General features: G+C 38.3%; 1 protein-coding gene across 3 annotated transcripts in view; it reads left to right on the top strand.

Annotated features, from left to right (window-relative positions):
- POFUT3 (protein O-fucosyltransferase 3) overlaps window positions 1-18,791 on the top strand; it is an 81,728-nt gene extending 62,937 nt beyond the window's left edge. For 2 of the 3 annotated variants that reach the window (XM_019743190.3, XM_019743189.3), the window contains exons 4-5: window positions 8,946-9,781; window positions 18,249-18,791. In XM_019743190.3, coding sequence (XP_019598749.3) covers window positions 8,946-9,781; window positions 18,249-18,473 — 1,061 coding nt within the window. In that variant the 3' untranslated portion in view covers window positions 18,474-18,791. The remainder of the gene's footprint in view (window positions 1-8,945; window positions 9,782-18,248) is intronic. The other variant, XM_074329676.2, reaches the window with a different exon arrangement.
- The last annotated feature ends 6,182 nt before the right edge of the window (window positions 18,792-24,973 follow it).

Genomic DNA, 24,973 nt, shown 5'->3' with positions numbered 1-24,973 from the left:
ATTTGGAAAGCTCTTCTAGGAAGCAGTCACTTCCTAGAGGTCCATTGGCAGTAGCAATTTAGCCTGTTTTAGAAAATGAGCAGGAAAGATCTCATCTAAAACACTGCTGTCCAATACAGCAACATAGAGACTTCCTAAACTTTAGGCCACAAACTAATGCTATTACCATTCAAATGCATTAGGCTGCCAGTATTAAAATCCTTACCAAAAGTGGCTTAGTAATCTGGGCATTTATTTATTAAATCAGCCAGAAGACTGAGGGAGGTAGACCTGTTTTGTTCAGCAGTTCAGTGGGTCACTGAAGACATCCTTCTACTCTGTCACTTCTCCACGTGGTCAGCTGATGATGGCTAACAGTCTCAGTGGCACAGAGCAAAATACTGTGTTCAAAAACACAGACACCAAAGATTCAAAACTGATGCAGAAGAGTTGGACTCTAAATGTGAAGACATTTTAGATACTTTAACCAATTTAACTTATATTTTTTATAAGTATTCACAAGAGATAAATGATAAAAATCTATACGCAAATCTAAAAGATTTCAATAAGTATAAATCAACAGTCTAAGTTTAAGAAGCATTATATAATAGTTTAATTGGAAATACTCTTTTGTGGTGACACAAAAAAATAATGGTACATCTTATAATTTATTTTTCCTAGGTTCAGTTAAATGTGATTTTCTCCCTCCCTTCCTTCCTTCTACCCTTCTTTCCCTCCCTCCCTCCTTCCTTCTCTCCCTCCCTCCTTCCCTCCTTTCCATTCTTCCTTCCTTTGTTCTTTTGGTCCTTCCATTCACTTTTTAAAAAAATGCAGAATGTGCAAGAAATTGTTAACAGAGGAGAGGGACCTGGGTTTCTGGTGTATGGAGGAGAGACAGACTTTTCTTATATAGTGTTTTGTTCACTTTATTTTTATTTGTATCAAAGATATACACACTCCAAGCTTAAATAGCAAATAGTTATCTCCTGAGTTGCAGGACTTTTGTCTGACTCTTGGTTGTTATCACCAGATCTCTAAGAAACATGGTGATATTACTATTTCATGATTTTTCAGTATTTAGGCATTATTTATTGACTCAATCTTGAAAGATGAGGATTTACTCTTTTACCCTATCCTGTTCAACACACACACTAACCCTTCTTGTATCCCTGCCTTCTACTTCTATTATCATATTTGTAGATCAATATTCACTCTCCATTATTATGTCTATGTGAGTGATATTCGTAGATGAACCAGATAGTACACTGATTACTTTGCTTGTTTGCCCTGAGTTAATAATTGGGTCGTATTTATTTTCTTCAATTCCTTGTTTTTTTTTTTTTTTTTTTTTAAATATATGCATTATAAGAAATTCAGCCCCAAACTCTTTGACCCGTCAGAAATAATGATTCCTTTCTTTGTCCTGCCAGGGCTGTTTGCATCAGTGTTATTCCACTTTGAATTTCAGCTAATGGTTTAACATTTACATTCATAATCATAAGATTCTTGGGGTTTATTTTGTTCATCTTTAAAGCCCCAGAGTTCCTATCTTAATGCTTTCCAAGTAGTAGGTCTCAGGAAAACCTTGCTTTTTCTCAGTGGCTGTGCTTCTCGGAGTTAGTGGTTGGGTCTCTTGTTTCCAGTTATGTTGGCTGCAGTAGAGATACAGTGTCTTTTAATAATGAAAAATAAATTCTTCACAATCCTTGAGAGATACCACAAACCCTAATCCAGGGTTGTGGAGCCTTGCCACGAAAGTTTTATGTTGGATGTGATCAGAACAGTTTAGCTCTCTCTGCAGCGGCTTTGCCAACAAGTCCTTGGTGAAGTTAGCTCCTGTCACCATGGGGGAAGGGCAGTGCCTTAGGCTGTTACACCTGCTCTGGTTTCTTGTTGGTCTTCACAGCATCTAATTCTCTCTTTTTCTAATTTTTACTGAATTTCCTTTTGTGTTTAGATTTAGACACTGTCAGAAGCACTTTAAAATACTGTTACGCTTATTCAGACAGATGTAGCAGGGAGGTTGCAATTATAATAGTTATCTTGAACACTGGGAGTTTGAGCTTTATGAAACAAATGATTTAATCCGAGGCAGGAAATGAGAACAAACTCAGAGAGGTCACTGTGAGTTTAGCTACAGCTGAGGTGATTAACAATAGGTGTGATTTATGAACTATTGCTGTCTCCTACAATTGTTTTGCCCATTGTTTTATAAGCTTTAACATCTTTGGGCCACAGAGGTTTTCATTTCCGATGGGTAAAAGGCCCTGTGGTAAAATCTTTTAGCAACAAGAAAGTCTTTATCTCTTTTTACATTAAATGTCAAGACACACAGTGGAGAGGATTTGTAATTTGTGATAAAACTTAGAATGTACTCAAATACAGTTTTATTGAAGACCTTCACCTCCACTACATTCTTTGTTCCTACCTGGGTCATCAGTATTCTGTATATTTTAATTAGCAGCTCAAAGAAGGAATTTGTAACACAGTACCTGAATGAAGAATATGCTATTGGTTTCAAGTAATTTGATGGTTCCTTTCTTAAAGGGAATCTCATTTTGTGAGTTTATATTTTTCCTTCTTAAATAGGAGACTTGAATTTTTTTTTTTCTGCTTCCACGTTTTCACCAGATGGACTGAAAGAAATAAACAGAAAGGTGATTCTCTGAGGGGAAAAATAGGAATCTGGGACGGTGGTAATAAGGCAGAAGAATTGTGAAGAAAAATCATATTTTTAGAAGAATCAAGGAGCAAGAGAGCAAGAGAAAACTTGCAACACAACTTGGAATAAGTTGCAATCCCAAGCTTTTGAAATGGGCTTCTGTATTAATCATCGTCTGATAGGAAAACAAATTATTCCAGGTTTTTCAAACAGTGGGAATTTATTATGGGAATTGATTACAAAGGGGTTGAAGGGCTAGTGGAGGAAAAGGGGGAGGGGGAAGGTTATGTAAAATGAATAACAGGAAAGCGCTACCACTCCCTGGTCAGAGAAGCACAGGGGAAATCACTACCCAAAATGCAGGATGGCTGGTCTCCAAGGCTCCACTGTTGGAGGTGAGCAGGAAGCCATGAGCCTGCACTCCCAGGCCACTGCCACTGCCACTGTGGCTGTCACCACTGTCCACAGGACCCCTGTCTCCACTCCAGCTGGTGTGATCACAGTCCCCTGCGCTGCTGCTCTCTCTGCTACGTGAGAAGCTTTAGGAAGATATTCTTTCTCTCCCGCTGACTTCTAACTTCTTACACTGCTCCCCTTGGCAGGACCTAACTGCAAGCCAGGTGGCCTGGGATCCTAAGAAATGATGTTTACAGGGTCTCAGCCTTGTACCATACAGAGTGTAACATACAAAATCTCTGAATTTGTACCCTTGGTTGAAGAAACCACAAAAGGTACCTAAACCAGATCCCTGTTTCGCGTAGAGCAAGAATTCTAGTCGCCAAGTAACCATTGCTTGGGGAGGATGAGTGGCAACTTAAATTTGAAAAATGGAACATTTAGATTTGGCCAAGGGGAGTTTATTCTGGCCTTCCTCCAGCTGCTATGAGTCCATGGGCCACAGTCACATGTTCCCCCCGCTCTGCCCCCACACAACATAATCGCCAAGTACCAGGACCCCAGAATTCCTTGCAACCAAGGCCAAAGTGGAGCCTACGTTCAGAGCCTGCACTGGTTACTTCCTTGTTTTATTCTCCGAAGGGCAAACTGGGCTTGAAGGTTGGCCAGGGGTGACTGCAAAGGTATGAACTATAAAAGAAAAATGTTGCACTGGAAACTTCTTAAAAATGGCAAAACAGATTTTATTTGAGCTACTGTAATAAAGGACAGAAACTTCAGTATAGACCTGAGCTCAGCTGAATACAGCAAAGACAGCTGGGGATTTATAGCCAACAAGCAGAATGGATAGAAAATTACTAAGAGGATATCAAGGTAGGAGGATTCTTGCTAAAGGCAGGCCAAGGACTTAGACATCAAGTGTGGGGGATGAGGAACTTGATCAGATACCAAGGGTGGGGGGATTGTCGCTAAACCAACATAGCAACTTTCTTTGCTGAAACTGGCCTCTGCAGGCCAAGGGCAGGGTGCCAGCCAGGCCAAAGTTGAAGCATAATGAGAAGACGGCTCAGAGGAGCCTGGCTGAAGTTTGGTCAGAGATGGAGTCTGTCAGGATGCACCTTCACCTTGAAGATTGAGGTGTCCATGTCATGAACACAGCATCCCTCACAGTGTGGGACAGAGCCAGGGGTAGAAGGAAAACGGGGCCAGGCACCACTACATTCTAGCATGGAGCACTGAGGAATCTGAAAGTTCAGAATTTGAACCTGGCCCTCTAGCCACAGGTTCCTCTGAGGGACTTGAGCTGATGCTGGCAGGGATGGGGGCAGAGATTGACTGGTGGTGACTCTTTCAGCTGAGGAGAAACCTTAGAGACAACACACTCAGGTGCCTCATGAGCCCCCTGGAGCATGGGGGCGGGAGGGGCAAGACCCAGACCAGGCCATGAGTGAACTTCCACCGAAAATGGGTGTTTCACCTGTGGTCGTCCTACATAAACGCAAGGGGAGGTCTGAGGGATTAGGTGAGGGTGAGTCAGCCAGCGAGGGCGAATCCTCTCCCTTCTCCTCTTTTCACCCCATGCCAAGCCCCCAGAGAGAATTATGAATTGTGGCAGAAAACAATGTTAATTTTGAATACTTTATCCCTATTTGGCGTGAACTGTGGCTTTGCACATTTAAACAAAATCATGAATGTATATATGTTAAGGTAGAAGGATAAAACATTTAACAGCTTGTTAAATTGATTTATAGCCTTTAAATGTTTAGGCATATGGTGCACGGGACTCTATTTGTACTCTTGCCTCAGGCCCTGCACTGTTAGGAAGGGGCTGCAAAGTTATTGACTGGCCGGTAACACAAGGCTCAGTAAGAAGATTCAAGACATTTCCAGGCTGTGGGATTGAATGGACAGATGCCTAATTGAACATGTAGAATGGAGAGAGGGCTATAACTTGTATAATTGAGGGGGCTCTGTGTCATAGAATTGATTAAGGGACAGGTGAAAGGACTCATGAAGAGAGATGATGGGAAAAAGGAAAGAACGTAGGTCTAGAAGTTAGTATGAGAGCATTTTAAGAGGCCTGCCAAAGTCTCTCTGAATTGGCTAGGGCCAGGCTATCCTCAGGGGCACATATGTGGCATGAAATTGGTTAGAATTTAGCCTGAGGTAATAGGAGCCTACGCAGCTACTGACACCATTCTTCCACATTTTTAGTTAACCCTCAGAACCTTAGAGAAAATAAATGACTTTATCGGGTTGTATGGGTAAGTCAAGAAAATTAGTGTAAAATGACTTTAAAAGTGGCAATGAACTATCAAATGTTAGATGGTAATATATAAGATAGCCCCTTCACATAAACTGTTTTTCCTCAAAAGTTTTAGTTCCCTCTATTGGGGTATTTTTCTTTGGGACCACATTTATGGGACACAGTTTTATGGTAGTGGTTCTTTTTAAAAACAGAAATTGTATTTGGAGGACATTTTATGGGAACATTTTTTTTGTTTCTAATTCAGGCATGACATTTTCCCGAGTGGACTGGGTTTAAGCTGGGTAACATTTTTGTGGGTGCACTTAGGGGCGCCAAGAGTGAGTTGTTCAACAGAATCAACATTGTAGCAGGGCCTGTGATCTTTCTTGTTCTTTACCATTAGCCGGTCTGAAAATTCTCGTCCTCACCAGGGGTTTGTCGCTCCAGACACATGACTCAAGGTTTGTTAGTAGAGTGGGATTCGTAACACATATTGCCTTCTTCTGTTTGTTTTCACCAGTTTGTGTGGGAACTACAGAAGAAGATATGTGCCCCTGGAGAAGAAAAGGAGCACAGAAAAGAAAAGAAAAGAAAAGAAAAGGAGAATCATAAAACATTGTGGCTCTTCTGCTTATCTGCTGTTTCAGGTTTAATCTCCATGGTCAGCAGTCTGGCATCATTTGCCAGCATTAATTTTATTCCACTTGTATTCCAACTTGCAATTTCCTTTACAATGCACTTTAGTGCTTAAGATCTATTTGTCAGCTGTCATTTAAAGGAATGAATAAATTTGTCAGTATTCAGTAAACACAAAATAACCTAGAGAAAGAAAGTTTGAATCTGAAGTTGTTAAATGGAAGAGCCAGTGAAGATGACTAGTGAACCAATCACAAGCAAGTTAGTAACTTTTTTTTTTTCTTTTTGCTTTACCATAGGTTAATTGATTTTTATTTCTTTGAAGACTCCACTTACAATTCTTGTTATAGTAGGCATTGCCCTGGGATTGGAGAGAGCTAAATTACTCAGTCGTTTCCTGAACCACATCTAATACTTTTTAGAATTTTTAATACTTTTATTGTAGGCCATGATATCCTCAGTGAAGTATTCTATGTTTGTTATGGTTCTAATTTCAATATTCTTGAGTGTTTACCATCTGAAGCTCTAGGCTTAGGGGAGGAACTCACTGGAAAAAATGACTTTTTATTATTAAAAAGATCTTCCCCAGAGGATTTTAACTTGTAAGAATATAGAAAACCTATTTTAATGTGTATATGTGTGTGTATCTGTGTATTGTGCGTGTGTATCTTAGGGAACTTAACTAGGAAGTACATTTTAAGACAGCAAATAATGGGAAATGTTTCTGGAAAGTTAGGTCCCTTTAATTTTCTGCTCTATTAAAGAAGCATTCCCTCACTATTAAAGATATAGAGCCTCACTCCTATAAATTAAACGAAATTCAGATGATGTATGAGAAACTCATACTCTCATTAAAAAAAACACTGTGTTACTTTTTAGCACAGGCATATAAATAAATGTTTCTTGCTTAGATTCTGCAGGCTCTTTTGCTACTGCAGATTGCAGAAGGAGGGACCCAATATCCTTCTCCCTGTCCTTCCACCATCAGGGTTCCAATAGCACCTTGGCTCAAGGTGTAATGAGCTTGTTAGCCCTTATCTCCTAGTTATTATGTAATGAATAAAAGGCTCATTATAACTAGTACCTGTTTCAAGTCCCATTTCTATTATCAGCACAAACTGGACAGAACTAGATAGTGGCCTCGAAAAGGTCTAGACACAACCATTTTTAGTTTTTCTGTACTTTACTGATGTAGACAAGCAGAGATGAAACCCAGGCCCTCTCCATTCACTGAAGCACTGGAGGCAGGCCTTGTGTCTTTCTGCTTCTCTCTCCTGCATTTTGGATCATTGCTGTGGCACCCAGGATGAGCCACATTGTGAATCACAAATGTGCCACATAACAATGAGCGGATCTGATCCCTGAGTTAATTCTAGATACACTTTTGTTTTAATCATATCTCCTCTAGTCTCTAGTCTTACAGTGTGGTCCTTGCCTCTGATTCCCATGGATTGGACTATAGTTCTTCCTCTCCTAGATAGATGGCCTTGATTCTCTGTTGTGCCTTTGGTGGAAACTTTATGTTCTAACTGAAGTTTCTGGGTTCCAATTCCCATCATTGGCCACTTGACCGGCCTAGAACCTTTTTGAGCAGCAACCACTTCAATGTAATAAGCCGCCTTTCTTCTAAGATTCTCTTCTCTTTTATGTCCTCATGTTTCTCTCTTAACTTTTGCTGACCAATTCTATATGCCATTGTATTTCAGGTGTATGGATGAATATTCTTTTTGATGCTAAAAGTCAAAAGTAGCAAATGCCAAAGAAACAAACATATAACCATTTTTAGATGTTAGTCTTTCATTCCTGATCATTGAGAATAAAAGCTTGTTATCAAAACAGTAGTACTTTCTTCAGCAATTTCTCTGTGCTTAGTATATGTCCCCAACATAATCTTATTTGATCTTTAATTTTTTAAAAGCCTTTCTTGATTAATTGATTTCTCATTGATGTACTGTTGACTTCAAAGAGTATATGTTTATTTGAGAGAGTGTGCACTGTCATTAATTATTAATTTTTATGAATTCTACTGGAGAATATGTTTTATTCTGCTAGAAGCAATTTTTTTTTTTGGTGTTTTTTTTCCCCAGTGGGTGCTGGAAGATGGATTTTGTTTTCTATTTTCTTACATTTAAAAAATACAAATCAGGGGCCACAAAATCATCAGTGTCAGGAACACTTTAGAAATTGTGTATTATATATTGTGATATTCTCTTAATTCTTCTTTTTCAGTTCTAGAAATAAATTCTTCCTGAATGGGTCTCCACCCATGCAGTCAGGAAACAATCGCTTACCACATCCATCACTTCTGTCTGCACATTATCATATTTCAAAGGCTTCCCAATTAATCCTGTGGAAGCTAGAATCACTTATAATTATAATCCTGTTATGCCTTCTTTATTTCTCGATGTGCTTGTTAATTCATGTCCGTCCTGCAGTGGTCTGTAACATAGTGCTATTATCAGCTCTTTCGTTTTTAAAAGCCTCTTGTCTACCATTTTGACTAAGATTGATTAACTGCACTTTGTTGAAATCGATCATTTGGATTAAAAAAAATCTATCCTGTATATTTGTTCTGGCTACTTTTGCATGATTTCACCTTTTTTCAGTTAATCAATCTGCCAAGCTGATTGCTTTTCCCTTTTGGGCTTCTTTCCTCTTGCTCTTTTCTTTTTTAAGAACTGTCTATCTCTTTATTTCTTGTGTCCTCTCTTAGGCAACACCTCCCGGAAGAAAAGCCAATTGCAGGAGGCAGTGGAATAAATTCTCCCTGTAGAACCTGACTAGACACTACTCCCATTTCCCTTTCATTATATGAGAAAGAGGCTCCCTCTCCTTGGTGATTGTCCCCTGGAGCGGTTTCTGGGGTGAAACTTCATGACTGACTGCCAGGCACTTTTTGCAAACAGTGTAACGTGCTTTTTATTTATAACTTCAAACTCCTCTGTATTCTAAGCTTACTATGTGGACTCAAACTTAAACACCAAAATTGTTTGGACAGACTAATATTTTCTTTTCTTCCCCTAGGTACTGACTTCAACATAGATAGCTTACCTCTGCCTCGGAAAGCCCATCACGACTGGGCCCTTTTTCACGAAGAATCTCCAAAAAACAATTATAAGCTCTTTCACAAGCCAGTCATCACCTTGTTCAACTACACTGCTACATTCAGCCGGCATTCCCACCTGCCACTAACCACTCAGTACTTGGAGAGCATAGAAGTCCTGAAGTCACACCAATACCTGGTCCCCTTGCAGTCCAAAAACAGCCTTCGAAAAAGACTTGCTCCACTGGTGTATGTGCAGTCAGACTGTGACCCACCATCAGATAGGGACAGCTATGTTCAAGAGCTGATGACTTACATTGAGGTCGATTCCTACGGCGAGTGTTTACGGAACAAAGATCTCCCTCAGCAGCTGAAAAATCCAGACTCCATGGATGCCGATGGCTTCTATAGGATCATTGCACAGTATAAGTTTATCCTTGCTTTTGAGAATGCGGTCTGTGATGACTACATCACTGAGAAATTCTGGAGACCTCTGAAACTGGGGGTGATCCCTGTGTACTATGGATCCCCCAGCATCACAGACTGGCTTCCCAGTAACAGAAGTGCCATTCTCGTATCAGAATTTTCTCACCCTAGAGAACTGGCCAGTTACATCAGACAGCTGGATTATGATGACAGACTGTACGAGGCCTACATAGAATGGAAGCTGAAGGGTGAGATCTCTAACCAGCGACTCCTCACAGCTCTCAGGGAGCGGAAGTGGGGAGTGCAGGACATTAACCAAGACAACTACATCGATGCATTTGAGTGCATGGTGTGCAACAAGGTGTGGGATAACATTAGGCTTCAGGAAAAGGTAAGGGAATCTAGGTTTGGCAGAGAGGTGCTAGGACAGCCATCTTGATGGTCTCTGCTGTTCCACAGCCTTCTGTTGCAGCTGACTCATTCCTGCTCCTCATTCCTGTCAGAGAGGCCAGGCTCTGCAGGAAGGCTGACTGTTTCATTACTATCCTTTGAGGATCACCATGAAGTTTACTGTCATGTCCTTTTCCCCGAAGGCCTTAAATTCTCCTTTATTCTTTCTTCTGGAGGACGCCATGCTGCAGGTGCTGGGCAGTGACGTACGGAGGCTGCAGAAGGAGGCAGAAGGCCAACAAAATAAAAAAATGTCCAAGTTCTGACTCATCCACATGGTTCTGACTCAATGCTTTAACCTTTCCATCCATGCTGTGGGTTCTCCCTTTCACAGGCTGCTGCTTTAAAACTTATTTGCATTTCACATGCGTTATCAATGAACCTCTCTCTTTCTTTGGTTCTTGTTCTTTCTCTTCCAGGCATGAACACATGATGATTAATGTATAGAGAATATTAAAAAATGATGGGGAGAATCCCTGAGAGACTTCTTTTCTTAAATTATCATAAATGAACTTCTTAGCAATATCTTCAAATTTCTAGATGCTTTTAACATTTGTTTATTGGCGTACTTTATTCTTTTATATCAGGAAAGGTCCCACTTTATATATAACTGAATTTTTTAAAAGGTAATTTATTGAGAGAAAAGGAAAGATTAGTTTCAAATACCTTTGAAAATTTACAAAAATGAGATGGCTCACATATACCACTTGGCTATCACTCATTACCCTTTCCTGACTTCCACATAGACATCATGTTTTATCTAAATTCTCCAAAGGCGAATAATTTTTGTTAAATATTTCAATGTTTATTTTAGCTAGCATATTAATTTCAGGTCAAGCATAAGTGTAAACAGTGTGTGGAGTTATTTTTATGTATTGTATGTATACTATATGAGGCTTTCATGTACTAAGTATGTATATGTTTAAATTTAAAATATTGAAACATTATTTTACTAATTTTAATTATTATGAAACTGTAACTTCTTTTATCTGGTTTTATATAAAAAATGTTTACTCATAAAATCAGTTATTTTAAGCTGAGTGTCTTGGTCAGCAACAGGAATAATAAGTATTACATCATTTTTCTTAGAGAATGCAGCCTGATTTCCAATGACTTTCTTTGTGACCTAATTTATAGGGCCACATTACAGCAAAAAACAACATACACATACAACTGCAAAAACACATGAGAAAGTAGAGACCATATCAATTGTCCACACACTATACCAATTATTTATTTTCAAAATATGTCAAGGAAGAAAACAGATCTTCTGAGGGTGATGATTTGCCTGCTCTGCATTTCAGTCCTTTCCAGGCTTGGAAATTATATTCACAGAAAACTGAAAGAACCACACAAACCCTAACTACTCCTGCACTTCCCAGAAGCCTTTTTGGAATGATTACTGGGGACTGGAAAAGAGGGTATAACAACATTGGTAAATAGCTTTTAAAAAGCTATAGAATACATACATTCCCATGTTTCCAATGGAAACAGCTAATTGATTGTATTTCCGAGTGCCCGAAAGTGGTATAATTGAATGTTCTTCTCTCTGGAGTCTTTGAGGAAACATAGATGAGGCTCTCCTCCACTGTGCTCTCATCCTTCCCAGAGAGGTGGTCAGTGAAGATGATAACAAGACTTTGCTTACATTTCAGTGAACTCACTACCATTCTCTAATGCTACTGTGCTCATTATTGAAAAGCAGAACAAAACATACCTTGATAGGTTAAAGTTGATAGGTTAAAGGCTATTAGACCAGTTGTTTTCATTTGCATTTATTTTACAACATGAGTTACAGCTTTTATATGGCATGCCTTAAAATAAGCTACCTAAATACAAGTTTCTTCACTTTGTGTCTTTCAGCCAAAGAAAAGCTGAATAATTCGATTTCCTCTCTGATTAGTTTTTATCTTGCAATTGCTAATAAGTTTAAATCATTGTACTTAGATGTAGAAAATACTAATTGAATATCAAACGCATTTCCCCTTTCTCTGTTCTGTTTCTCCCCTCTTCTCCTTCTCATAAACATACAAACCTAGTGTGTTAGTTATCTGTTGCTGTGTAAACAATATTACCACAAATGTAGTGGCTTAAAACAACATATATTTGTTATATCGTAGTTTCTGCAGGTCAGGATTCTGGTCATGGCTTAGTTGGGTGCCCTGGAAGTCTGCAATCAGTGTCAGTCAGGGCTGGAGTCTCATCCGGAGGCTCTAATGGGGACAGGTCTGCTTCTGAGCTTACACACTTGCTGGCAGATTCAGTTTTTTGAGGTTGTAGGACTGGGGGCTTCAATTTTTTGGCTAGTTGTAGGCTGGAAGCTGCCCTCAGCTTCAAGAGGCCACCCCCAGTTTCTTGTCATGTGGGCTTCCCCAACAGAGCTGCTTACTTTCTTAAAGCCAGTCAGGGACTGAGAGATTCCAGCAAGACCAGTGCTACAGTGTTAAATATGTAATCACATGCACATAATCACATACATCTTCCCATCTTTGCCATATTCTGTTGGTTAGAAGCAAGTGACAAGTGACACCTACACTCAAGGGTAGAAGATCACACAGGGCATGAACACCAGGAGGCAGAATCATGGGGGCCATTTTGAGTCTGTCCTCCACACCTAGTGAATCTATGTAGGCTTATTCTCAGTGTTGTTTGCTTTATTTATGTAGGTGAAGGTCTTTCAGTATTGATGAGTTAATTTTAACCAGTTAAAGAATATTTGTTGATAAATGCCCCTGTCCTCAGAGGCTAAAATAGGGGAGACAACATATAATCATCAGAAATATAACTGCATGGAATTGGGGTAAACTTCTAAAAATAATAGCTTTATTGAGGTATAATTGACATACAATAAACTGCATATATTTAAAGTATACAATTTGATTAATGTTGACACATGCATGCATCTGTGAAATTATCACCACAGTCAAGATGACAAACATTTCTATCATCCCTCCAAAGTTTCTTCATGTCACTTTGTAATCCATCTTCTCTCCACCACTTTCCTCATGCATCCATCTGCTTTTTGTCACTTTTGACAAAGAAGCTTAGGCAGTTTTCTAGAATTTTATATAAATGGAATCAGGTAGTGTGTATTCCTTTGTGTCTGGCTTCTTTCACTCTGCATGATAATATTGACATTCATCCATGATGTTGATACATATATCAGTAGTCCATTTCTTTTTATTGCTGAAGTTTGGACGTACCAAAATTTGCTTATCCAACCACCTGTTGATGGATATTTGAGTTGTTTCCATTTTCTGGCTGTTACAAATAAGGCTGCTATGTGCATTTATGTACAAGTCTCTGTATGGACATATGCTTTCATTTCTTGTCTGTAAATTTGTGGGAGTTGAATGGCTTAGTCATATAGTAGATGTATGTTTAATGTTTTGAGAAACTACCACTGTTTTCCGAAGTTGTTCTATCTTATATTCCCACCAGCATTGTATGAGAGTTCCATTCATTAACAGTTAGGCTGTGCAGTGGTATCTCATAGTGGTTTAGTTTATATTTCTCTAGTAACTAATGATGTTGGGTATCTATTAATGGCTTATTTGCCATCAATATCTTATTTGGTGAAGTGTCTCTTTAAATCCTTTGCTCCTTTTTTGAAAATCGGGTTGTCTTGTTAATCTTGAGTTGTAAGAATTCTTTATGTATTTTTAATATGAGTCATTTGTCAATTGTGTTAATGAAAGTATTCTTCCAGTCTGTGGGTTTTCTTTTCATTTTCTTAGCAGTGTCTTGAAGTGTAACGTTTTTAATTTTGATGGAGTCCAGTTCGTCAATATTTTCTTTTATAGTTCATGCTTTTCGTGTTTTGTTTAAAAATCTTTGTGTAATCCAAGGTCCCTACGATTTGCTTCTGTTTTCTTCTAGAAATTTTGTAGTTTTAACTTTCACATTTAGGCCTATAATCCACTTAGAGTTAATTTTTGGAATATAGTATGATGTAAGAATTGAGGTTTGTTTACTTTGATATCCAATTACATCTGTTCCATTTGTTGGAAAGATTATTCTTTCCTGATTGAATTACCTTGGCTTCTTTTTCAAATATCAATTGGCCAATATGTATGGACTGATCAATATATCTGTATATGAGTACTGTAGCTCTATAATAATTCTTGAAATGAGGTCGTGTCAATCTTGCAACTTTGTCCTTTTTCAAAAGACAAGATGATTACCAGATTTAACGTTATCACATTGTAAAGTATATAAATCTCTAATCATACATTGTACACTTGGTACTAATCTAATATTGTATACCAACTATACTTAAATTATAAAAACATAAAGCATAAAAAACAAGTAGTCTTTTACTTTTCCCTTTTCCCCCTTCACAGAAGCAACCATTTACCATAATTAGCTAATTATTTTGGTATTTACTCAGTGTTTCTAAATAACATGTTTATATACTAATTTTTTAAAATATCCAGTGTTTATGTGATAATGACTATGTAACTCTTATTCAGAGATGAACCTTGTAGTATATTATCATTTGTTTCCCTTGCTTGTACAGCTTTTTGTTTCCCTCTGGTTAATAATTGTCTTGTTTGATTATTTCTCTATGTACTTATCACTAATTCAATCCTTGTTGATTGTTTAAAGCTCCTTTGAAGATGTTCAAATATACCAGGCATCCAATTAATTTCATCTTGTCGAAGAAATCTCTCACAGAGTGTTCTGACCTACTCCAGTGTGTACTGGCTGCCTCTACATTTAGTGTAGAGCATCTCCCCCAGCATTTTGGGAATTTCCTTTTTTGTCTTTGTCTCTTGTTTGACATCTCTGTTTCCTGTATGCTTTTCTCCCTTATTCTTAGTTTGCTCTTTGGTTTTGGTTTATCATACCCTCATAGCTTTCTGAGAAGGGTGTACGGGGGATATCTGAAATGTCTTCCTTCTCCTCTAACATTTAAGCAATAGTTTAGCTGAGTATAAACTATTAAAATGGAATCAGGTTTTCTCAGAATTTTGAAAGCATTTTGCCATTGCCCTTTAAAAAAACTTTTAATTTTGAAATGATTTTAGAAAGAAGAGTTACACATATAGTATAGAGTGCCTGGCTTCCCCTAATATTAACATTTTCTTAATATGCACCTGGCTTCCCCTAATATTAACATTTTCTTAACTATGGTACATTTGTCAACACTAAGAAATTAATATTGGTACACTACTTTTAACTGAACTACAGACTTTAGTCATATTTCACCAACTTTTCCACTGATATCTTTTGTCTCTTCCAGAATCAAATCCAGGATAGATACTGGATTGTAGTGAGTCATCATGTCTCCGTAGTCTCCAGTCTGTGACGATTGTTCATTCTTTCCTTATTTTTAATAACTTTGACACTTGTGAAGAGTGCTAGTTAGTATTTTGTACAATGTCTCTCCATAGGGTTTGTCTGATGTTTTCTCATGTTAAGAGGTGAAAGGGCCCTTCTCTTCCCATCATACCAAGGGTTGCATGGTATCAACATGACATGTTACTGGTGCTGTTAACTTTGATCACTTCCTGGTATCTGCTAGGTTTTTCCACTGTGAGGTTACTAATTTTCCATTTCCACTAACTGAGTCGCTAAGTCCAGCTCACCCTCAAAGGGAAAGGAATTAAGCTTCACCTCATTAAGGGAGGAATACCAAAACCTTTATGAACATATGTTAAAAACCACCACAATAATTAACAAATATTTGGGGAGGGAGATATTTTGAGGCTATGCAAATATCCTTTTTCTCCTTAAAATTTTACTCACTAATGTTAACCGTCATCGGTGAATCTCACCATTGCTTTTTAACTTCCAATGTTACTGTCAAGAAATACAAAACCATCCTAACTTCTGATCCTCAGAATTGGACTTTTCCTCTTAGGGAGGTTGTAGAATCTCTTTCTTCTTCCCTGTGTTCTGAAATTTCATGAAAATGTACTTTGTCAAGAGACTGTTTGCATCACGCTGAGCTCTCAGTAGACCCTATTTATCTGGAGCTGAGATCCTTTAATTTGGGGAAAATTCATAACTTTATAAACTTATTTCCTTATATATGGAGGGTGCCAAAAAATGTGTACACATTTTAAGAAAGGAAAACACTGTATTAAAATTGTAATACTCAATATATACTGATAACAAAAGATGAATACAAGTCACGTTTGACTTCTGCAATTACAAGAGGTGCTCAAAGTGGTTACCATCAGCGTAATTTTAATACAGTTTTTTTCCTTTCTTAAAATGTGTATACCTTTTTTTTGGCACCGTCTGTATTTCTTTCCTTCCCTCTCTTCTGGAACTTCTAATATTTGTATATTGTTCCTAATGTTAAAGAACCACTCCAAGTGTTTCAATATTCAAATGCTTTCCCCACTTCTTTATCTTTTAATTCATGGAGTGTATCTCAACTTTGTCTTTAACCCTTCTATTAATTGTTTTATATATGCTCTTATATATCTAATTTCTAAGATTTCATTTCTTTTTATTCCTTAATGTTTTCTTTTCTAGTATTTGATTCTTTTACTCATTGATCTAATCTCCTCTGTCTCTTTCTCTCTCTTTTAATTTTTCTAAAATTTTCTTCTTGCCTTATTTCTGTTTCTTATGTTAGTAAGTTTTCTCAGATGATTTGTAATCTTGGTATCCTGTTCATATTAGGCGGTTTGATTGGGAGTTTTAAGTATGAGTGGGTCATACTGGCTGTGAGCGTCATTGTAGGGTGATCTGGCTAGGTGATTTCCTTGGAGAATATCTGAGTTATGTCCTCCTGAACGTATCACATTCCCCCCAAAAGGACAGTCCATTTTCCTGCCTGGATTGTGAGGCCTGGCTACCAGCTCTGTGGGAATGGATTATAGGAAAAAGCAAAAGGGTCGCAGTATCTGATATTTATATGCTCACTGAATCCTTCTGTTTATAGTACCACACCGCTGCCCTCAACTTTGTTCTCCAGGTCAAAGATCTTGTGATTTATTTCTCCAGGGAATAAACCTCTAGTCTTTTGTTGTGTAAGGGAAAGAAGACACCTGGTCATGAGGAGAAGAGGAAGGACTCAGTATCTGACTGCTTCATAAGCAGACTTTCTATGAGCTCTTCTTAATTTATTGCCCTTTTTCCTATTTCCAGGAATATCCTGTGCCTTCTGAACCTTTAGGGCTCTGCAATGTAAAATAGACTGCTTCCAGCTCATCCTACTGCTGCCAATGATGCATTTTTTTTTTTTTAAATCTGTTAAGTGATTTACTACTTTTCCATCTGCCTTCCAGCCTCAAACATTTTATTACTCTTCCACCTTCTTCCATTCTCTTAGTTTTTACAGGTTAATATCTTTTTAGAATAATTCTTTTACTCTCATTTTAATGGTGTTTCAGGAGGGAATGAAGTTAGGTGGTGTGTTCTATCTGCTATTCTGGAGTTTGTCTGTCTTCCTCTCTTGTTTCCTCTCTTTCGTGTTTCTTTCCTTTCTCTCTCCCTTCCTCCCTCTCTTAGAAGATTATCAGAGGGCCAGATCCTGAAAGGGTCTTATAGGCCATTGTAAGGACTTTTGACTTTATTTTGCATTGCAGATAGTTGCAGAGTTTAGCCAGCAGTAGATCAAGGGTGAAATCAGGAAGACTAGTTAGGAAACCATGGAAATAAACCAATATAGGGCTTGGACCAAGGTCATTATAGTACAAGTCCATGTACAAGGATTTTGAAAGCTGGAAGGTCTCATGCAAATGTCAGGTATTACTGTTTTGTGCAGACATCTTGGTTAGGGGACAGCTGAGTGCAGTAGAAATACATTAAAAACAAGGGATTAGATTAGCTGAATACATGTAAAACAATGTTTGGTGAGAAAGTAACAAACAGAATGAGATATATAATGTAATAACACATAAGTAAATGAAAAATAAATGCCCAGAAAATGAAAACACATTTTCTAAAAAGACATACAAAGAACTGTATTAAATTCACTAACACGTTTAGGGAGGAGGATAGTGGCAGTGAGATATAAAGGCAAAGGAAATAAATAAATCACCAAACAAATAACAAGGGGAAGGGGGCAAGCTTTAGAATCTGGAGAGAACGAGGTTCAATTTTAGGTATACTGTTTGGAACAATTTGTGTAACTTTTTGGAGCCTTAGTTCTCACCTCTGTGAAATGGGTTGGTAGTATCTATGTAATATGTTTGCCATTAGAATTAAATAAGACAATCTGTGGTAATTGCCTAGCAAAATGTGTAGTACACAGAATATTCTCAATAAATGTTAGATATTTTCTATCTCCTTCAAATATTCAACAATATAACTATTGGGATTACGGAGTGAAGATATTTGCTTTAGGGAAAGTATGTGCTGGGTTCTGTTATTGCGAGGACCATGGGACTTGTGCTTCCTTATATATGACATATTTTTAATTATTTTTTCTCCTTCTTTCAATTCAGGGCTTACCACCCAAAAGATGGAAGGCAGAAGTTACTCACCTGAGTTGCCCGGAGCCTACAGTGTTTGCTTTCTCATCTCTGCCTCCACGTTGGAGGTCTCTGCGAGGGATGTGGATACCCAGCTTCGAACAGTCCAAGAAAGAAGCCCAGGCACTAAGGTGGCTGGTTGATAGGAATCAAAACTTTTCAGCTCAAGAGTTTTGGGCCCTAGTATTTAAGCACTAATTTCAAAAAGTATCAGAATGATATAGACGAGAGACTTCTGGAGGTTTATTTTCTAGGTTGCCTTAATATTTGAATAGAATAGCTACTCTGTGGACTATCCTTTAGGATAAGAATTGCTGCAGTACTCATAATGAGCCTTATGAAAAAATAGATATGAATCACCCTGAGGGGTCACCTCTATATTTTTTACACAAAAAAAGTAAATACAGTAGTTTCCCCTGATATGGGGTTTTGCTTTCCATGGTTGAAGTTACAGTCAACAGCAGTGTGAAAATATTAAATGGGAAATCCAGAAATAAACAATGCATAAGTTTTAAATTGCGCGCCGTTCTTAGTGTGATGAAATCTCGCGAGTGCTGCTCCGTCCCATCCAGGACGTGACTCATCCCTTTACCCAGCGTCTCCACGCTGTGGACCCTCCCCGCTTGTTAGCCACGCTGTAGCCGCCGGGGTTATCGGATCGGCTGTCCTGGTATCATTGTGTTTGTGTTCAAGTCACTGTTATTTTACTTACTAATGGCTCCAAAGTGCAAGAGTAGTGATGCCGCCAATTCGGACATGCCCAAGAGAAGCCGTGAAGTGCTTCCTTTAAGTGAAAAGGTGAAAGTTCTCAACATTTTATCATCTCACGTCACAAGAAGGGTGAGTAGAGTACAATAAGATATTTTGAGAGAGAGACCACATTCACATACCTTGTATTGCAGTATATTGTTATAAGTGTCGTGTTTTGTTATCAGTTATTGTTGTTAATCTCTTACTGTGCCTACTTTATAAATTAAACTTTATCATAAGTCTGTATGTATAGGAAAAAGCATAGCATATATAGGGTTTGGTACTCTCCGTGGTTTCAGGTATTCACTGGCGGTCTTGGAACGTATCCTCCGTGGATAATGGGGGAATACTGCATTTCTCACGGACACTGGTCACCTTCAGTTTGCATGTCTGCACCCATGCGCCTGCTGCCTCTTGTGGAAACTCACCTAACGTAGAGTTCTTTCCTGGCTGCAAGGGAGGCACACGGTGTAGCTGTGGGTTCTTGATACTCACCTCACTATGTGCGGTTTATTGGTATTTGGCAAACCCAGTGTCCTGATGCTGAGCATGAACATGAAATGTATTAGAACTGAGCAATGAGAGAGTTCATCTGTTGTTGGTTTCCAGGGATGTAAATTAGTAATAAAAGCTGTGTGAAGTTTACCTGCTGTCTACTCTTTAAGTCAGAAGCACACAGGCCTGACTCTACCTTCTCCACTCTCTCGCCACCTCTCTAACCTTTCTTATTTTTATTTTGCTGTGTATCCTCCCTCAGTCCCCCTCCCACCCCCAGAGTGGAATGTCTTGTGAAGACGTGCCTCCTCCTTGTGTGTTTTGATCAGTGAGATATTCCCATTGTCCCTTGTATTGCTAAGCAGAATAATAATCATATGTTTGGGTCTGGACAGCGATACATTGTGATCAACGTGAGAATGGCAGTGAATGCCCCAAGGAACTCCACTTGCATTGAAGCTGATTTGTTTTTTCTTAGGATGATGTACATCCTGTAGTGGTGGGCAGTCCCACAGGTTGTGAGCATTTCCTGTCATTTCTGATCCTGTCACAGACAAGGTTTAGCTGTTTTGTCTGGGGCATCTGCTGGAGCTCCACAAGAGACAAGGAGAAAACACTGGCTCACATTTTCTTTCCATTTGAGGGTAGAGAGGCTTCTGGATGATACTAAAGCCTGGTGCCACCGGATAGGTCATGGCGTTGGCATTCTTTACCAACGAGAGGTGTAAGCTGCAGAGGACAGGAAGGGGCCCTGATCTTCATGTCCCTGATGTGGCATAAGGAGGAAACTTACGTGAGCTCCTGCAGCACCAGCTCCCATGTATCCCATGCTCTCTGTGCCTGTCAGGGACAATCTCTTTCTGAAGGAGCTCTGTGTGGCTGGGCCAGAGAAATGAGGACCGCAACCAGTACATTCATTTAGAAGCAAGAAGGGCCATATTATTTTTGCTCTATGACTGAGTTCTGTCTCAATCCGAGTTCTGCCGTTAACTATGATTTTGTACAAATCTTAACCTCCCTGGCCTTAGTTTTTGTACCTAACAAGAAGTGATGAGGCTGGTCTTTAAAGAGTTCTTCTCTGTGTAACATTCTTTAATTGTTTATCATAATTTACAAAGTTTAATTTTGTAGGTGTTTTTATTAAACAGTAACAAACGATTCCAGAGCCACTGTATGTTTTTCAAGGGAAGCACACTCTTCTTTGGAGGAAGAAGTATATTTATTGGGTATTATTGGAGATGGAAAGGAATTTATCGTTCTGCCATTTTATCTGATAATATTAAAAGAGAAAGGATTGCAAGGGGAATTGTTCATTAAAGACCAAATTTTAAATTGTATATTAAATATATATTAAATGAGGGTTTCTTTTTTTTTTTTTAATTGTTGTACTCTTAAAAGAAAGCCCAAGATATGATTTATGGCTCTGGTGAGATATTATCAGGTAGCTCCAGTTCTTCTACATAATTGTCTTGAGCAAATACCCAGTGCTTATATGCTGCCATGTAGGAGTATGTCTTAAACTTCTCCTCCATGAAAAAATTTCATGTGGTTTTGTTCTACTTTGGTTCTTCACCAAGAGTCCATAGGTAAAATTCTCTGTAAACACTTAAAAAAAAAAGTTTATTGCGGTGACAGTTGTTAGTCAAGTTACATAGATTTCAGGTGTACAATTCAGTAATGCGTCATCTACAGATCACATTGTGTGTTCACCACGTAGAGTCAGTTCTCCTTCCATCACCATATATTTGATCCCCTTTACCATCTTCTACCACCCCCGTCCTCCCCTCCCCTCTGGTAACCACTGAACTATTGTCTGTGTCTATGAATTTTTGTTTCTTTATTTGTTTGTCTTGCTCCTTTGTTGCTTTCAGTTTTATATACCAAATGTCAGTGAAATATGTTTCTCTACTTTTTCTCTCTGACTTATTTCACTTAGCATAATAATCTCAAGATCCATCCATGTTGTCGCAAATAGTACTATTTCATCTTTTCTTATGGAAGAATAGTATTCCATTGTGTATATATACCACAACTTCTTTATCCATTCATCTATCAAAGGACACTTTGGTTGTTTCCATGTCTTGGCCACCGTAAATAAAACTGCAATGAACATTGGAGCACATATGTCTTTATGGATAATTGTTTTCAGATTTTTTTGGTAGATATCCAGGAGAGGGATTGCTGGGTCATATGGTAATTCTATTTTTAATTTTTTGAGGAACCTCCACACTGCCTTCCATAACGGCTGCACCAGTCTGCATTCCCACCAACAGTGTATGAGGGTTCCTTTTTCTCCACAGCCTCTCCAACACTTGTTACTATTTGTCTTGTTGATGATAGCCATTCTGACTGGGGTGAGGTGATATCTCATTGTGGTTTTTATTTGCATTTCTCTGATGGTTAGTGATGTTGAGCATCCTTTCATGGTTCCAGCTGTCTTGTAAACACTTTTAACATATGTAGTCCTGAAGAAATTTAGCGAAATAAAATAACTATCGCTTAATGTGTTTTAAAATTTTGTAGGGGAAGAGGATGGTGGAGTGGGAGTTCCACGGGATTGAAAATGAGGTTTCTTTCAAAGAAAATACATTGAATGTTCTCTGGGATCTGAGTACCCAGAAATTTGAGACTCTTTTTTCACTTAGCATATGCATCTTCTGCACTAGAGATATTTTGTTAATAAGATAATGCCATCTTGACTCTGACAATTGCTGTCATGGAGTGAGAGCTGTGTCCCCACTGAAGCAAGATTCTTACCTGCAAAATGGGAGCTATGCTTTTTGAGTTCCGTATAAGGCCCCGCAGTACATTTTATCTGTGTTGATCCCATCATAGCACACTTTTCTCTTTACCTCACTGTGTCCATTTTTGCAATATGATTAAGAAAGCATCCTACCTTACAGGGCTGTTGTGAAGAATGATTCATGGCTGTGAAGCACTTATGCAATGCAACATTCTGTGTAGCACTTCAGTATGTTTTACTTGGGTTGTTCTTTAAGACTGATTTTCAAGGTGATTTGAAAGGGTGGACAGAAAGCTTTGCAGAAATGTTGAAGAAAAAATTGCTAACGCTAGTCAGTAGTCTTCACTTCTTCACCTGAACATGGAGGCAACTTTGACCTGTGATCATGTAGCAAATAAAATATTTTTTTTGGTCAGTTATTATATCTTCGTGTAAACAAAGAGAACCTGACACTTGAAGAGAACTGATAGAATTTGTTGCCAATGATAAAATTTCAGCTTTCAAGTGAAAATCAAAATTTTGGAAAATGAATTTCCACCACTTTGAGCTTGACAACTTCCTGATATTTAGAGACTTTCCTGATTATATTGGTGGTGATAATTAACAAATGTTACTTTTGACATTGAGTGAAAACAGAGATGATGACATGTAAGGGTGTTTTTAGTTTGTTTTTATAATGCTAAGTAGAAGAAAGATCGAGTTACATACTAGAGAGAGAGCAATTTTTAAAAATATATTGCATAAATAAAAAAGAACTTCCAATGGGAGATTTTAAAAATTATTGATTATTTGAAAATTGGGATAAGATAAAAGGTAATCAGCTTTTGATGAAGGAAAGGCTTTTGGTTTTTAAATTAGGAAACAAAGTATTAAGGAACAAGAAACATATTTTAAAAATATATCAAGGAAATTATCGTTATTTGGGTCACTTAGAATATCAAGCTGCCTGGGATTTATTAATATATTAAACAAATTTTATTGAGCACTTACTATGTCCCAGGAATTATTCTGGGCCACGGGGATACAGCAGTGAGTGGGACTGACAAAACCCCTGCCACCATAGAGCTTACATTGTAATTCTAGTAGGGGAATGAAGATGGAAATGCTTTAGCAAAATATAAACCACTTCCAGGAAGCTTTTGTTTCTCTATTTTGTACGGGCCCCATGATATGGAATTTACCTCCGGAATCCCTACCACTCTATTAGAAACATGAAATGCAATATAAATGTGTTATATTGATAGTGTATTAAATATGCTATATTGACAAGTTGTTTTAAAACTACTAAGCATTCAAATTTAAAGTAAGTTGGCAAATCCTCTCTGTTCTTTTCGTTCTTTACTCCATTGTTTTATTCATGTCCCCAGAAGGAGAGACATTTCTTCTTTCAACATTAGGTAATTTCAGGCAAGAATCAGAAGTCTAACTTGGGGAATGGCAATAATGATGGTGAGCCCCCGGCAAGCCATTCTTCTTTGGCTAAACGATATCTGTTCACCTTAAGTGCAGGGGCTGGGACGAGTCAATATTTACTAAGTCACAGTGCTTGAAAACGTTTTATCTTACAAGCTGCATTCAGCCATCATATATATAGTTTACACACCATTAATAAGAAGACTCATTTCACCACTGAAATAATATTATCTGCTTGTCTGAGAGAACGCAGGTCGCTTGGATGAGCATCTTTAAGTAGCAAAGTAAATCACTGATGTCCTCTGCTTCCTGTTTTCATGATCTAAAATCCCAACTCAGTTAGCCTGGAGGTGATGAAGCAGAAACAATGAAAATGAAACTTGATGCCCCCTCTGTGTTTGTTTGTTTGTTTGTTTATTTTTGCAGCAGCCCTAGGGATGCCCTTGAAAACACATTTTGGTAATCTTTATTCAGAAAGATGATGCCGCTGTCTGTGATTTTTAGCAGGATATGTTTTCTGGAAACACTGTGACAATAAAATTTCTTGTGCAAAGTGAAAGGGGGCGCTATTATTAAACCAGGACAATAGACATAAACTGTGGTGTGGTTACCCTAGCGTTAGGAGACAGAGGGGATAACAGGGTGTTTCCGCAGCACTGTGCTCCAAAATAGTCTGAGCCTGGTGTTCTCCCATAAGGAAAAGGTTACTAACATTTATTAAGGGTGGGCTGTGCTAGAGTCCGTTATATGTAATGGCACTTAGTTGTCTAAATAACCATTTGAGGTAGATAGTTCCCCCCACCCCCCGCTTTTGTAATAATAATGGCAATGATAATAATAATAATAAAAACCCTCAATTTAACCATGGTGGGGTGAAATTTTACAGTTTTTTGTTAAATTGAGAGAAGATTTGCTAGTAACTTCTTCCAGTCTCCAAGTCTCCTGGGTGGAGATCTGTTTTCGCCAGAACCTCTCGAGCAATCCCTTTCCATATGGCAATCAATGTAAGGCTATTGGGTTCTTTTTGTTCTGGTGCAAGGGAGGAATTTTTTTGCCTTCACCATACACCTTATTTATGGAAAAATAAAAAACCTATCATGGGAAGTAGAAATTTGAGTAGAATAGGTGCCTTGAGACTCTTGAGAACAAGATTACAGAGACTTAGAGACCTTTCCTTCTCATCATATAGGACGTGTTTACCCACACATCTTATTTTGAAAAAGTTTTAGAACTGCAAAAAAGTTGTAAAAGTAATATAAGCGACACTTAATTATTCTCCAGTTAGGTTCATCAATGG

Source organism: Rhinolophus sinicus, chromosome 16, assembly GCF_057876585.1.
Source record: "Rhinolophus sinicus isolate RSI-liver-muscle chromosome 16, RSI-T2T, whole genome shotgun sequence".
Taxonomy (NCBI): Eukaryota; Metazoa; Chordata; class Mammalia; order Chiroptera; family Rhinolophidae; genus Rhinolophus; species Rhinolophus sinicus.
The sequence above is the reverse complement of the archived record's forward strand: the minus strand, read 5'-3'. Positions and strand labels throughout refer to the sequence as shown.